This window comes from Myotis davidii, unplaced genomic scaffold, assembly GCF_000327345.1.
Source record: "Myotis davidii unplaced genomic scaffold, ASM32734v1 scaffold419, whole genome shotgun sequence".
Classification (NCBI taxonomy): domain Eukaryota; kingdom Metazoa; phylum Chordata; class Mammalia; order Chiroptera; family Vespertilionidae; genus Myotis; species Myotis davidii.
Window position 1 is genome coordinate 4867803 of NW_006294998.1, and position 16460 is coordinate 4884262.

General features: G+C 38.6%; 1 protein-coding gene across 1 annotated transcript in view; it reads left to right on the forward strand.

Annotated features, from left to right (window-relative positions):
- The first annotated feature begins 366 nt into the window (after positions 1-366).
- Positions 367-16460, forward strand: part of GPR180 (G protein-coupled receptor 180) — a 27797-nt gene continuing 11703 nt past the window's right edge. The window contains exons 1-3 of the mRNA XM_006769579.2: positions 367-553; positions 3785-3943; positions 10693-10901. Coding sequence (XP_006769642.1) covers positions 457-553; positions 3785-3943; positions 10693-10901 — 465 coding nt within the window. The 5' untranslated portion in view covers positions 367-456. The remainder of the gene's footprint in view (positions 554-3784; positions 3944-10692; positions 10902-16460) is intronic.

Sequence of the window (16460 nt, forward strand, 5' to 3'; positions counted from 1 at the left end):
CGATATTAAAGTGGAAACGTCCAATAGGCTGCACTGGCACCCAGGGCTTTGTGGGTCCCTCTTCAGCACGAATGCTGCTGCCTGGGTGTGCTGTCCCGCAGGCCCCTGCAAAACCTCCGGCCCGACCCGCACGCATGCGCAGTGGACAACCGGGGCAATAATTTTTCCGTAACCTGAAGCAACATCCTCCTAACTCTCCATAAAAAAAGGCGGGAACTACCCAACAGGCTGGGAAGTGATGGGGCGCACTCATCTGCACGTCCCGCCCACTTCAGTCTCTGATTGGTGGATGTCCCTGGCTCGTGGCGCAGGCGCCTTCCTCATTGGTTGTCAGTCTCCTGGGCTGGTCGGCGGCGCCTGTCCGGCTCTTTCCTCCCCCTTCCCCCCGCTGCCGACGTGGGACTGGGCGCCGCCGGTGGTTAGCGGCCGCGGGTGGTTGCCGGGCGGCGGGCCGGCATGGGGGTGCTGCGGCTGCTGGCAGTGGCCCTCGCCTGCTGCTGGTGGCCGGCCCGAGACGCTCAGGGCCAGAGCATCGGCCACTTCGAGTTCCATGGTAGGTGCGGGGGCGGGGAGCGGGATGAAGGCAGCGGACATCCCGCGGGCCGCGCCCCCGGCTGGTGCGGGGATCCTGGCCCCGAGTGGCCAGGCCGGGAACTTCACGCAGCTCACCTGGACTGGCAGCGTTGCCCACAGCCCTCCTCTTTCCGTAGCTCAGCGGCATCGGGGGAGGCGTTTACTGCGACCCCTGCTATTACTGCTCCCTACACCCCGTTAGCACCCTCTCCCCGCTTGGGGGTTGTATTCTGCACTTAAAGATCGCTCCTCTGACCCTCCCATACAAACGTAGTACAGATGACATGCCTGCTGCATTTTTCGAGATCCTTCCCTCAAAGAAGCATCAGTTGCTCACTTCTGGCTCAACCTGATTATATATACACTAAGGCAGCGGTTCTCAGCCTGGGAGTCGCGACCCCTTTGGGGGTCTAACGACCCTTTCACAGGGGTTGCCCTAAGACCATCGGAAAACACATATATAATTACATATTGGTTTTGTGATTAATCACTATGCTTTAATTATGTCCAATTTGTAACAATGAAAATACATCCTGCATATCAGATATTTACATGATGATTCATAACAGTAGCAAAATTACAGTTATGAAGTAGCAACGAAAATAATTTTATGGTTGGGGGTCACCACAACATGAGGAACTGTATTAAAGGGTCGCGGCATTAGGAAGGTTGAGAACCACTGCACTAAGGCACTGTCATTGCGTGTGAGTTTAAGCCCCAGAATGTAGATTGCTTGGGTTTGTTATTAAGATCAATTCGATAAAAAGTACCCAGATAAAACACCTGGTAATCTAGTTGTCACTAATCCTAGAACAGTTTAGTTACTCTGCTACTAAAGGAGGAGATTAACTATGAATCACTAGGCCTAAAATTACGTTGACCGAAGTGCATGAAAGTGTGTCCTGGGAGCTTCATAATTTGTATCCTCTCTGGCCCTTCTGAAATCAGAACTGCATTCGATTCTTATCTTCTGGTCTCCTTCAAAAATCAGTAAGTCAACAATGAATGAATTTACAGTTTATCCTCATTTTTACCGAATTCACTTGTACCCTGAAGATTTTTTTTTTGGTACACACACTTGGTACTCTTAATTTGACTACTACTATATTTTATTTTCTATCCACTGAGCCAAACCGGTTTCGGCTACTACTATATTTTAAACAATTATTTGCCTTGATGGGGCTGGGATCCTTGACTTACAATGTCTTTGGAGTTAAAAATAAGAATATTATCCTAGAGAGGATTCTTAAGAGAAGAAAATAGAAATGAGAAGCTATTTTGTGTGAGAGAGCAATTTAAAGTATTGGAAAGTTACGGAATTGGTGGTTCAAGGGAGGGCAGTGTTTTGTTTTTAACCCAAAGTTTTCAGAATAGTTGAGAAAAGGAGATACAACCCAGTTTTCCAAAATCCAATGTGGAATAGATCTTGGGTGAATAAAACAAACTCTAGAAACAGAGTTTTATTTCATTTATTGATGTTTGTTGTTAATCCTCACCTGAGGATATTTTTCCATTAATTTTTAGGGAAAGTGGGAGAGGGAAAAACAGAAACATCAGTGTGAGAGAAGCACATTGATTGGTTGCCTCCTGCATGAGCCCTGACCAGGGCCCCTCCAGGGGAGGAGCCTCCAACCAAGGTATGTGCCCTTGACCGGAATCTAACCCGGGACCCTTTCCTCCGCAGGCTGATGCTCTATCCACTGAGCCAAACCTGCTACGGCCAGAATTTTATTTTTTAGATAACATTTTACATTTCTTAATCAACTTTGAGTTTGACAATGAAAGCAATATCACTACAGCAAATGGCACAATCTGGACAGTGCTGAAAGGTGTAGAATGTATGGAAGCTATGACATGGGTTATTACCCATGTCTAGAAGCAAGACTTAGACAGTCGTCATGATGATTACCTGGTAAACTGGAGAAACATATGTAGGAAGTCCAGATTTCTCAAGAAAGCTTGCGGAATAGAGTGATCCAAGTATTTTAACACTCTCCCCCTCTCCCCATGGCCCCCTCTGTGTGTGTGTGTGTGTGTGTGTGTGTGTGTGTGTGTGTAATTGCAATTTTCATTTAATGCAAGTTTAATAAAATAATACCACAACTATACTGAAAGAATGAACTCTGATTCAGAATGCAATTTAAGGTGTTAATAGGACCTTAAAGTCATTCTTAACTTTTTATAATTTATAATGTGATCAATTTATATAGGAGACTTACACATTCTTTGATACATACTATACATTCAAATTTACTTAAAATGTTTAATCAAAATGATAATTATAACAAAAGTAAAAACAATAAGATAATTTTAAAATGAAAAATCAGTCTCCTGCTTTACTTCTCACCCAGAGTCCATTTCAATAGGGGCATCTATTTTTCTGGCATTTATTTTTGGGCCTTAAATGTAGCTGATGTGTGCAGCCAGGCTCATTCTATAGTAGTCTTACAACATATTCTGAAAGTTGTATCGTAAAAGTCACATGTCAAATTTTGTCAGGTATAAGATGTCTACCCCAAAACCTCATTTATTTAAACTTCCTTGCTATTAGCTATGCTTACTTTTTTACATTAAAAGTATAATTCAGTTGCCTGTCCAGCACAGCTCAGTGGTTGAGCATTGACCTTTGAACCAGGAGGTCAGGGTTTGATTCCCTGTCAGGGCACATGCCCAGGTTGAGAGTTTGATCCCCAATAGGGGGCGTGCAGGAGGCAGCCGATCAGTGATTCTCTCTCATCATTGATGTTTCTATATCTCTCCCTCTCCCTTCCTCTCTGGAAAAATAATTTTTAAAAGTATAATTCAATATTAACAGCCATGTTATATTGAAAAACAAAAGGAACTTAGGAAATTTCTATAGATAATTTATGAACAGATGTTAAAGACGTGGAGTGGTTGTAAAATGAGGCACAAATTCTATTACAGTGAAGATCCACATACAGCAAATGTTGTTTATTCAATGAAATGTCATCAGTTAGCTGAAGTGTAAGGAAAGGTCACACATTGATTTGGGTAATTAATGTGCATAGTCTCTTGACTTGCATCTGAATGGGATGTTCATTCTAATGTTATCTACCTAGTTACTAGTAAGTGAGATTTAAGAAAAATTGTGTTCTTTAAATTCCCACTTTGATAAGTAGAAGTGAATTGTCCTACTATCTTGCTTTTGTACAAGACCAAACTAGTTGATAATTTTTGTTTCAATGTCCAGGTGATCATGCTCTTCTGTGTGTCAGAGTCAACAACATAGCAGTAGCTGTTGAAAAAGAAGCTAAACTCCACCTATTCCAAGCCCAGGAATGGCTAAAGCTGCAGGAAAACAGTAATGATTATAGTTGTAGTGAAAAATTATCCAAAGCTCAATTGACAAGTGAGTATATCCTTTTTTATTTGATTATTGGGTATGTTTTTTTCCTCCTTAATGTTAAATGTAGTGTTTGCATACCAGGATGTTTCATGACACAGCACACATTACACTGTGGTGATACATTGGTATGCTTTAAACTGAAGTTTAAAGAAACTGACCTTTTCCTTGATTAAAAGATAGAATGCCTTTTTCCCCCTTTATCATGCAAAATTTTTGAAAATATATCCAAATAACTTATAAGGACATACTTTTTCCTTCATTCAGATTTTTTACAGGTCACATTATTCATACTAACATGGCAGATATATTTTGACCCAGTAGCAGCACAGAGTGAATTTGTTGAGTACATATTATATGCCAGCACTGAGCTAAGCACTAAACAGGTATTATCTCAGTTAATTGTCTAAGTTAGCCCAAGTGATGCTGTTTTGCAACATGTTATTGGAACATAGTACCTCGTCATGTGATGACACAGTATGTCATTTTAGGATGTACTAGTACCACATCATTTGTAAACCTTTAGGTTTGCCTCTAGAGAGTTACTGCTTTTATTCTAGTTATCTGTATCCTTGAGCTCTTCCATTCTCATCAACACTATCTAATGCATTAGGGTGTTAGCCATCCAGAGTGAGTACAAACTTTTTAATATAGAAATGACAAGCATGTGCCATTCTACCCATTTCATTAGGAATATGAAGCATCCATGAGAAAAAATGGAAATTATCTCTCTTCCCTTTTCTCCTCTATGTTTTCTCTATTCTGTTTTCCATATTGATGGATCTCTGAATCTTCTGTTAGTCCAGTCAAGTAAAACACTGCCATTTCTAAACACCCAGTCTTCCTAGCCTTAGCAGCTCTCTGGTTCCCTCATAAGGCAGCGAGCCAGAATAGGGATAAGAGTAGAAGTCTGCAGTCCTTGCCACCCATTGTGGGGATCTTTATTTAGATTTGTGAGATGACCTTGACAGTATGCTGAAGAAGTCTGCATGACTTAAGGAGAGACAGTTATATAAAGTCAGATACCTCAACCCTGAATTTCAGAACTTACCTGAGAAATTCGTGCTAATGCTCATTACCAATTATCTTTTTTTTCTTTATACACCAGTTTGCTCACCTGAATGTTCCACATATGTATAAATAGTCCTTGCCCATCCAAACCTGGTCCTCTATCAGTGTTCCCAGCTGTAGGAACTGGCACTACCATCCATCTCGGACACAAGCTGGAAAGCAAGGAGTTTTCCAACACTCCCCTCTCCGAATATCTCTTGAATTCATCTAGGTTTCTTCATCTCCACCTCTACCATGTTATTCCAGGTTGCCATAATCTCTTGCCTATACGATTGCAATAGCCTCCTACCTGGTCACTGCAGCTATGCTGATCCTTCTCTGTCTGGCCATTGCTTACTGGCCCCTCCCCACCAGCTTCATTGCACAGTAATGCTCCCTCCTGCCTCGTTTTATTTGTAATGCTTGTTTAATTTTTGTATTATTCTGGACTTTTATACAGGCTTTCCTCTTCTTGTTATTCCCTCCCTTCTTTGGCTTCTCCCTCCTCTAAGTTAACACTTGAGTTTTTATAGCCTGTTGTTTTCCCTGCAACACTTATTATAGTTACCACTTTTCATTTTATTTATTTGTTATAAAAGCAATCAGTAAGAGTACCAGTGCTCTTTTGGTCCATTCATTCATTTATTCATTCACCCACTGAGCACTTCTATTGTTTCATGTAGTATGCTAGGCACTAGTGATAAATCATGGACCAAAATACTGACACTCTAAGTCCATAAGGCTAGTAGGTGACAGGAAAGAATCACATCACTGTAAGTGTGATACTGCAACTGTGATAAGTATTATGGATGTTAGTTATGTGGTACTATGAGAATGAGAATTCAAGATTATCTAGTGCTGAGTTAATAAGCATTTACTAAATATTTGTAGGGTGAGTTATCATAGACCTTAGTGCTTGAGGGTTTTTTTGGTTGATAGGTGGTTTACGTTGTATTGGATACCTCAAAGTCTTTTTCTTTCTCCAATAAAAACTTACTAGGTAGTTTAAAGCTTTGAGCTGTAGGAAGGATTTGTTTCTTTATGTCACATGGCCCATACTATATACACTTGCAAAAGCATAATTTTTGTATCAGTCATAATATGCCTTCGGTCACAGAACTTAGCTATACAGGAAGACCGTATGGTACAATGGAAAGACTGCTAAACTGAAAATTATTGCTAGTGACTTGCACTTTACTTTGAGCCACACTTTACTTACCTGTAAACAAGGAATCTGGACTAGTTTTTTCTAAGGTTTCTGAAACTCCTAAAATGCTGTGATTCTCATTATAATTCTTTAGGATGGAGTTGCATATACATAGAGCTGTAACTTATAAAACCTCTTGCTGTTGTTTCTTTTTTATTTTCCGTTTCAATTCCCCACTCTCTTGAGTACAAGAGTATTCTTTGGAATTATTGGAACAGAAGATCTCAAGAAACAGGAATTTTTGAGGAAGAAGATTGTTTTGTTAAATTTTGGGTCCTGAAGTAAATTAAGTATTAGTGAGACATTAATCACTTTCTACTTATTTCATCAGTTCTTTTTCCAACAACAAAAGCCAAGTCTTAAGAAAATGTATGTTCTCTAACTTATATATTAGTTGTTATTGTTTAGGAGCTTTGGTGCACTGAAACAAAAAGTATATCCTTAAATTCATGTCAGTGTAATAGTACCACATTTTAATTTATCGTAGAAATAATTCTTATTTTGTGGCCATTAGTGAGATTTTAAGAATTAATAGTCTTTCACCTACTTAGTAATGAGTTCATTAACTATTCCTAATGCCTGTGTAAAACTTTACTGCTGCTATGAACAATGAAAAGACTAGCAGATTTGAAAAATCCCCTATTGTCAAATGTGGCTTGTCAATTGAGTATACATTTGCCCAAATGAATGTTTGAGAAATTAGTTTTCAGTCTTCCTTTGTTCTCTTTTAGTAATGTCATAAAACATCAGCTTTAAAAATCATAAAATATTTTGTAGGTCTTAAAGCAAGCCAACAAGGCATTTATAAGCACTGAAAATAAATTTATGTAAAAAAATTTAGCAAGGAGATTAAAAATAACTTACTGTCAGATTAGAAGAGCTAAATATAATTTTGCATATAAAACATGTTCATATGTCTTTGTACATCATGTGCATATATTTTCTTTTGTACATTTGTCATGTTTATAATTCCTTTAAAAGTTTTAGTATATTATGCTGTATATTTTTGTTAACAGTATTCATTTCATTTTATAATATTCGTGCACTCAGCGGTGTGGGGGAGAGGGTTGCACCCTCTCGAAGTCTGGGAGCCCTTGGGGGATGTCTGACTGACAGCTTAGGCCCGCTCTCCAGGCCTAAGCCGTCAGTCAGACATCCTTAGCATTGCCACTGAGGCAGGAAAGGCTCCCACCACGCCGCTGCAAGCCGTGAGCCCAGCTTCTGGCTGAGCAGTGCTCCCCCTGTGGGAGCACACTGACCACCAGGGATCAGCTGTGCATTGAGTGTCTGTCCCCTGGTGGTCAGTGCACATCATAGCGACCAGTTGTTCCGCTGTTTGGTCGATTTGCATATTAGCATTTTATTATATAGGATAATTAGCCATATAACACTATTCTCTGAAATTCAAGTTTTGTTAATAGTTGAGGTACTGATTACATCAGCATAGAACATGTGTGCTGTGGTGTAGTCTTTTGTCTCAAAAACAATGAATATACAGTTTTGTTAAGAGGCTTATTTCCCAGGCTTGCTGAAAAAGGCAACAAGACCAAAAGTTAAGGCTGTAACACTTTCTTGTTTTAATATGATGTAAGTCTGCGTAATTTAAAATGAAACATTAAAAAGTGTATTGGTGAAGATATAATGCCTAATTTTTATATTGTTTTATCTAAGAGGAAAAGTGCAAGTGATAGATAGAACAGCAACATTGCAGAGCTTTTATATAATCAGGTCCAAATTCTGTAATTGCAAGCTGTACATTTCTAAAACTTTATTTCTGAGCCATGTATGTTTGTATGTATTTCTTTAAATGTATTTTTGTTGATTTCAGAGAGAAAGGAAGAGGGAGAGAGAGAGAGAAACATCAATGATGAGCGAGAATCATTGATCATCTGCCTCTTGCATGCCCCACACTGGGGATGTGCCCTGACCAGAATTGAACTGTGACCTCTTTGTTCAACCACTGAGCCACATGGGCTGGCGAGCCATGTATTCATTATACTGTATATTGAATTCTTACTAAAGAAATTAGAGTCTTTGTTACATTTTCCAGCAGCTGTACAGTTAAAAAACAACAACAGTATAAATGTCAGCTAAATTTAGATAGCCAGAAAAACAATGCTGTAGTATTGTTGATAAAATCATCTTGTCCATTTAAACTGCTATTAATGAAATTCCTAATTATAAAGTCCAAGTCCTCAAAATTTGAATCCTGACTAGATGCATCAGTGTTTCACTTATAAAGACAACTTTATATAAATAACATTTTTCCAATTTTTTATTAGGAATATTTTCAATCATACAGAAAAGTTTAAAGTAAGTACAACCACCACTTGTACATCCTTTGCTTAGCTTCAGTAATTGTTAATACTTTGTTACATTTGCTTTGTGTTTGTATGTGTGTGATTTTTGTTTGTAATCAAGCCACATGAAAATAAGCTGTGGGTGTCATGAGCCGTTCAACCCACCATAGTTCAGCCTACATTGTATAAGAGTAAGGACATTCTTCTCCTTAACCGCAATACTGTACTACAGCTAAGATTTCTTAAAGTGAATTATTCCATACTGTCCTCTAAAATATTTTTCATATACAGATTTCCACAGTTATCTCAAGACATGCCTTTTATTTATTAAAAAGTTTTTTCCTTCAGTTGAGAAATAGTTTGAAACTAGTTGGCATGCTGTGCAGGAAGTCTAGAGTTGGGAATCAGGCCTATGATAATTCTAAATTTTAAGAATACTTGACTTCGTACAGAATGAGACTCTTTACATAGGATTTTCATATATTATCTCATTTGCTCCCCTCTGTGCTAGCTAGGGCAGGTATCTAAATTGTTCTACTGAAAAACAAATTTAGAGAGGTTAAGTAATTTATTTGCTAAGTCATATGTTGTTAAGTAGTAGGGCTAAGACTTGCTCTTTTAACTCTTCTACTCTTCTTTTTCTATATAGTGTGTGAGACACTACTCTCCTTTAACTTTGTGATAGTGTTAGTAAGTGCGTCTTAGGTCAGCATCATAGATTTGAATTGAGGGATCTTAAACATCATTTAGTGTTTCTCAAAGGGGGTACTATTGGCATTTTGGGAGGAACAGGGCTTTTTTGTCAGACTTTGGATTGCATGAGGCTTAGCATGGCCCCCTTCAAGTATCTTCTTAACTATTGTGACAATAAAACTGTCCCTACACATTTTCAGATTCCCCAGAAGGGAAAAGGATTACCCTGTATTGAGAACCACTTGTTAGTGTAACCATCCTGTTTTAAAGAAAGGAAAAAGAGAATAAATCTTTATTCAGCAACAATCATATGACAGATACCATGCCAAGTGACATATAATTTGGTCCTTACATCAGCTCTTTGCTCTAAGTTACCTTCGTTTTACAGCTGAAGAAAGTGAGTCATTGCTATGTAATTTGCCCAAGGTCACATGGAAGGTAAGTATTGGTGCCAGGATCAAGTACAGCTTTGTGTGATGCCAACATTCATGAGTCCCCTCTCTCTTGCCACTATATAGACCTGACCAGTGTAATAACTCAGAATCACTGCTAGTGACTTAATAATTCTTATAATTTCTTTTTCTTTTTTCTTTTTTTTTGCTTTTAGTGCCTTTTTTAAGAATTGACAATTAGAAAAAGATTTTGGAAAATCTTTTGAAGGTATTTGTCAGGCATAGTTATTAGATATGATTTTCTAAGTTGAATGTTCCCTTTTAAATTTAACTCAAATCAGTTTTCAAAAATGTCACTGTGGTGGTTATACAGCATTTTGAATGTATTTAATGCCACAGAATTGAACACTTAAAAATTGTTCAAATGGTAACTTGTTTTTTGTATATTTTACCACAATGCAATATACAGATCATGTATCATAGAAACCTATATAATCTTATTAACCAATGTTAAGATTATATGCACTTGAAACCTATGTAATCTTATTAACCAATGTCACCCCAATAAATTTAAGAAATTTTAATGTCACTAACCTACTTGAAAAATTTGAAACATTTAAAATTAAAAATCAGAGTTTAAGCAAAACCATTCTACTCATTTGTGGTGTTTCATAGTACTAGCATAGTAATTCCTTTGGTTAAGATACATTATTTTTCTCTGCTTCATGATATACAGACCATATGCCAATACTACAACAACGTTTGAATTTCTAAGGCTATAAGAATTAAACAAGAGGTGTGGCTCCGTGGTTGAGCTTCAGCCTGTGAACTGGGAGATTGTGGTTCAATTCAAGGTCAGGGCACATGCCCAGGTTGGGGGCTTGATCCCCAGTAGGGGGCATGCAGGAGGCAGGCGTCAATAATTCTATCTCATCGATGTTTCTATCTCTTTCTCCTCCCTTCCTCTTTGACATCAAATCAATAAAAATACAAAACAAAACAAAAAAAACAAAAAAAGAATTAAGAGAATTCTAACTTCAAACTGATTGTATGACTAAAACAAATACATGTGAGAGTTTTGCTTTGAAAGTGCTATCTTCTTTCTCTTTAAAGTGACCATGAATCAGACTGAACATAATCTGACAGTATCCCAGATTCCGTATCCACAAACATGGCACGTATTTTATGCAGACAAGTATACGTGCACAGATGACAATGAGAATTCTCAGGTGGAAGATATATCATTTGAAATGATGTTACTAAACCCAGATGCTGAAGGGAATCCACTTGATCATTTTAGTGCTGGAGAATCTGGTAAGAATATACATTTAAATATATATCCTAAATACAGAAAAAGATCTACCAGTATGCACAAATTTTTTTATGTTTTTAGATATTAAAAATTAAAAATTTATGTGTCTAATAGTAGAGAAATGATTAAATGAATCTCCTTATAGCATTTTAATAGCTATGCTATTAAGTTAAAAAGGCAAAACACTAAATTTTATACTGTATGATTTGAAGTATGTTAGGAAATGCAGAAAAGAAGTACAGAATATTAACAGATTATTACCATGTTAAGTGGTAGAAACTTACAATTTTATCCTATATGTTCTAAATCTTTAAAAAATGATAACCTAGCATTTTTATAAACAGAAAAATATTAATAAGTTAAGTAACTGAAATTGGAAACTCCATGAGAGATTAGAACTGTGCTACTTTGTGTGACTATCCTTTTAATAGGTTGTTTGAGCAGATTTAAGGATTGTATTTATTGGAGCTTTCAACTATTTTAAGAATGATCAAAGTTTATAATGCTTTCTAAAATTAGGTGTACTCCCATTAAATTTTTCATCAAAATTTTAGGTTGATTATATGGTACTACTGAAATGAGATACTTAGCCCAAACAGAAATGAATGATTTCTTGTGATTCATGATAGACATGCCAGAAAGTATCCTAATAGATTTGTAAATTAACATGTCAGAATGAAAACTAAGACCTGTAGGCCATCTGTCAAAGAAAATGAGATTCATGAGTTCATTAGCCATTTGGAAGAGCCAGTCTGCTTAGAGAAAAATTTAATCCCATTGCATCTCATTGGCCCTCAAGGTGGATGGGTGGAGGTAGAACAGGAGCTGAGGCTACATTATACAAAACTGATTGTTTAGTTCAAAATATAAATTGCCACAGAAAAGCAACTCAAGGAGCATGTGTTAAGGACAACAGGTTACAAGTAAATGTATGAAGAGATCAACTTTTTTTAAAATATCTTTTGGTCTGAAAAATATATATCTATATAGTGACAAAATGAAATGCTAAATGTTTTGAAATAGTAAATTCTGAAAGTTTTTATGTAAAGGAAATTTCATAAGGATAAGCTACTCAAGTTGTTTTGAATGCAAATTAACCTAAAGATTATTTTTACTTAATGGTAGTTTGGGTCATTGTATAGTGTTATTGGAAGTTAAGTCAGTCTTAATGGTAGTTTGGAATATTGTGTTGCCAGTAGAAATAAGAAAAGCCTTTGTAGGGATCCACCCATGGGAGGTTAAGGTGGTGTAAGATTTATTGGGATTGCCCTGACTGGTTTGGCTCAGTGGATAAAGTGTCGGCCTGCGGACTGAAAGGTCACAGGTTCGATTCCGGTCAAGGGCATGTACCTTGGTTGCGGGCATATCCCCAGGAGGGGGTGTGCAGGAGGCAGCTGATCGATGTTTCTAACTCTATCCCTCTCCCTTCCTCTCTGTAAAAAATCAATAAAATATATTTTAAAAAATTTATTGGGGTTTAAATGGAAAGCATTCCCCAGGTTCCTGGGGTGTCATCCCATCCGACCCACTGTGGAAAATGACCAGCCTTGTCTCCATCAGGCCCAGAACAAAGGCCAGTATCCAAAAGTTTTGCCATGCTGCACCTTACTCCAGTTTAGCCTCTGACCTTATCTAGCTAGCTTAGTCTGTTCCTGCCTGCACTTGGGCTGCTGCTGTGGCAGGCTGATGCTTGGAGTTCCACAGCTTCTGGCTGCTAGGGCCGCATGACTGCTATGGAGAGAGAACATGTGAGAGAAACCATGGGGCAAGAGTGTGTGTGAGAGAGAGAGAGAGAGAGAGAGAGAATATTTGTTAGATGTTAGACTGAAAGTGGAGGAATGGAGGAACCTCTCTCCCTGTGCCATCTTGGCTTCTATTGTACATGTGCCCAGTAGAGGAATTTCTTCTTCTATTTTATCTCTCCCTCAGTAATCTGACTAAAAGATCCTTCCTGCCTGTTAGGTCCCGAGGATAGAGGAAGCAAGGTCTCCTGGAGAGTGTGTGAAGCTGTAACTCCCTGATGAAGCAGGTTTATTGTCTGATTCAGCTCTCTAGTTTATTAGACTTGATGTCTGATTCCCTTTGCTTCCTTCCTTTATTAATATCTAGCTACCTACACTAACAATTGTAGATTACTATTAGAAGTTAAGTCAATGCTACCATTTCTTTTATCTTTCTGAAAGATGTTGGCATTTATTTTTCACTAGAGGCCCGGTGCACAAATTCGTGCACCAGTGGGGTCCCTCAGCCTGGCCTGTGGGATCAGGCCGAAACCAACTCTCCAACATCCCCCTAGGGGTCCTGGATTGAGGGGTCCTGGATTTCAAGACGGCGCAGGCAAGGCCGAGGGTCCCCATTAGGGCTGGGGAGGGACGCAGGAGGTTGGCCAGCCGGGGAGGGACCATGGGAGTGCTCTAGGGTGTGACCAACAGTCGGACATCCCCCGATCCCCTGAGGGGTCCTGGATTGGAGAGGGTGCAGGCCAGGCTGAGGGACACCCCCCACACCGTGCACAAATTTTGTGCACCGGGCCTCTAGTCTATATATATAAAAGTCCAGTGACTGGAATGGCAGAATGACCAGTGGCTACAACACGCACTCTGGCAGCCAACCAGCCTGATCTGGGGCCAGACTGGCCCACCCCCAGCCGGCCCAGCCAGCCAACTTCCCGTAGCCCCTTTCCCCGGCTGGCCCGGCCTGATGGGCCCCCATCAGGCAGGTCGGCCGGACCCCACCCATGCACGAATTCATGCACCGGGCCTCTATTTAAGATATATCTTGAGACACTTGAGGGCAGGATGGACCCTGTGTCTCTGAGAGAGCAAGCATCATGGGTAGGCTAGAGTGTCCCAGGTGCTGTCTGTGACCCAGTGACTCTCATCCCTTCTCTTACCCTCTTGTCTCCCATCTCCTATCATTTTAGTTGGAGGTGAAGTTTTTGTGTTGTTCTTTTTAATATGTTTTTATTGATTCCAGAGAGGCTGGGAGAGGGGGAGAAGGGGAGAGGGAGAGGGATAGAGAGAAACATCAATGATGGGAAAGAATCATTGATCGACTCTCTCCTACATGCCCCCTATTGGAAATCGAGCCTGCAACCTGGGCATGTGCCCTGACTGGGAATCAAACTGTGACTTCCTGGTTCATGGGTTGATGTTCAACCACTGTGCCACACCAGCTGGGCTAGAGCTGAAGTTTTTAAAGCTGTCCTGTTAAGTTTTCTTACTACTGAATGTTGCCAATACTTCTTCCTGTTAAGCTTACCTTAAAGCAGCAGTTCTCAACCTGTGGGTCGCGACCCCTTTGGTGGTCGAATGACCCTTTCACAAGGGTCACCCGACCATCCTGCATATCAGATATTTACATTATGATTCATAACAGTAGCAACATTACAGTTATGAAGTAGCAACAAAAATAATTTTATGGTTGGGTCACAACATGAGGAACTGTATTTAAAGGGCCAGAAGGTTGAGAACCACTGCCTTAAAGTCTATACATTTCCTAATAATATAAGAGTTTGTCACTTGTTGCATGCTCATTTAAGAGCATTTTTCTTCTTTTGTGTGTAGGTAAAATTTAATACCTAGTACCCATCTGTTTTAAAATTATATTTTAATTTCAAAGTGAACATAGATTGCTTTCTTGTGAAGGATGGTGGCAGAACAAAAGTAAAATTGATAGCTGAAGAGAAAAAAAGATTTTTTTTTCCTGAAGGGGATTTATTTAAAAGAACATTGAGGGCAGAATTCATGTTTTATCTTTAAAGTGTTTTGTGGACAGGGTCATGGTAAAAATAATTTATGCAAAATTCAATGAACTAAGTGTAGGACAAATGACCTAGTTCAAGGTATTTAATATATTACCTCAATGAAATAATATGTTGATTATAATGTTAGCTTTTTCAAAAGATACACTTCATCTTGAATAATCCTAAAACACTTTTTTGCTGGTGACATGTCTTATTTTCAAAATTTCCTCCTTCTATATTATTCTGATTACTCAGTAAATCGTCTGAGGATTTTCTTTTCATGCTAGCTTTGTAACCTAATGAAGTCTAAAACTTTACCTTGTAATGGATATTCTCTACAGAATTATAAATAAGTAAAACTGTAAATAGAATGCCATGTTTAATTCTTTATGCTAAGCATGAAAGATAAAAACTAGGATTTAAAACACAAGCTAGCAAAAAGAATTTTACTGAGTTATAATATAATCAGCATATTTTCCATCTTGTTCCATTACTATTACAATCCCAGGTTTATTGTCCCTTTATTTCTAAAGCTGAATTCTTTTTCTATGTAGGGAATTTTATCAAATATGCCTTTTCTGTTATTTGATTTTCTCTTCCTGAAGACTGAATGTAAACATGCCTTTTCACCTGGACTAGAGTGGACTATCGCCATTTGTATACATAGAGCAGGAGAGACACCCAGTGGCTGAAATACTTGTTATCTCTCTTTTTTCTCCTAACCCTGCCAAAAACATGATTGAGATTGAACTGTTTATTGACTATTTTTCCTATTAGTATCTGGATTGCTTTTCTAAAATTATTTTTCATATAATGGAAATATTCCCTTCTCTGCCTTTTGACTGGAGTTTCCCACAAATGAGAATTGGAGTAGGTTCGGTATTCACAATTGGGACGGAAGTGATTGCGATTTAGACTGTTCATCCACAGGTTCAATAGAGACAGCTCTATCCATATCTACTGTCACTAGTGTTATTTACGTAGGATATAAAAGCCCTAATATTGAAGACTAACTTTAGATGTAACCAAGTAAATGTAATTCATTAAACTCAAAGCTAGCCTTCTGTTTTATTGTAAAAATTTTCTGAAATTTCTGAAAAATTAAGACAGTCAAAATATTCCAGGTAATGCAAGAAAGGGGTGGGAGGGATTTATCATGAAGATGCAGGAAGTCTGAACTGAAAAGCTACTAGTAGGAGGGAGTGAGAGGCCGCTTAATGACTGGCACCATTTTTAATATGAAATCTGCACATTTACTTTGTTTTTACCAGCCAGCTCCCTTTGATCATTCAACATTTCAATGTACTCAAAATTTCTATTTTATCATGGTCTGGGTTGACTCCTTTAGCCTATCCCAATATCAGCCCTTTTTAGCTTCAATTTCTGTTGCCTAATCCTTTCCATGTTTTGTGGTTTGATTTCCCAAGAGAATATGATTAGCCTAATTTATTTTTGAGAACCAAGTTATGCTGTTTTTTGGCCAGTGGCTAGTCTTTGGACTGGTGGCCATTTAGTCAGGTGTTATAGTTTAAGTTGACTGTGAAGGACGGGTATTTTGAAGCTTTGTCCAAATGGAAATTTAAGGTAATACATTCCAGAGCTGTGGCTCTCGCACTTAGCTGCAATCAGAATCACCTGAAGCGTTTATTAAAACACAGATTGCTGGGCCCTGCACCCAGAGTTTTTGATTCAGTAGATCTGGAATGAGGCTCAGGAATTTTCATTTCTAACAAGTTCCCTAGTGATGCTGCTGATACCAGCTCTTGGCTCACACTTTGAGACCTTGTGTCAGGGTATATTTTACTATTGTTGATTAACTAAATC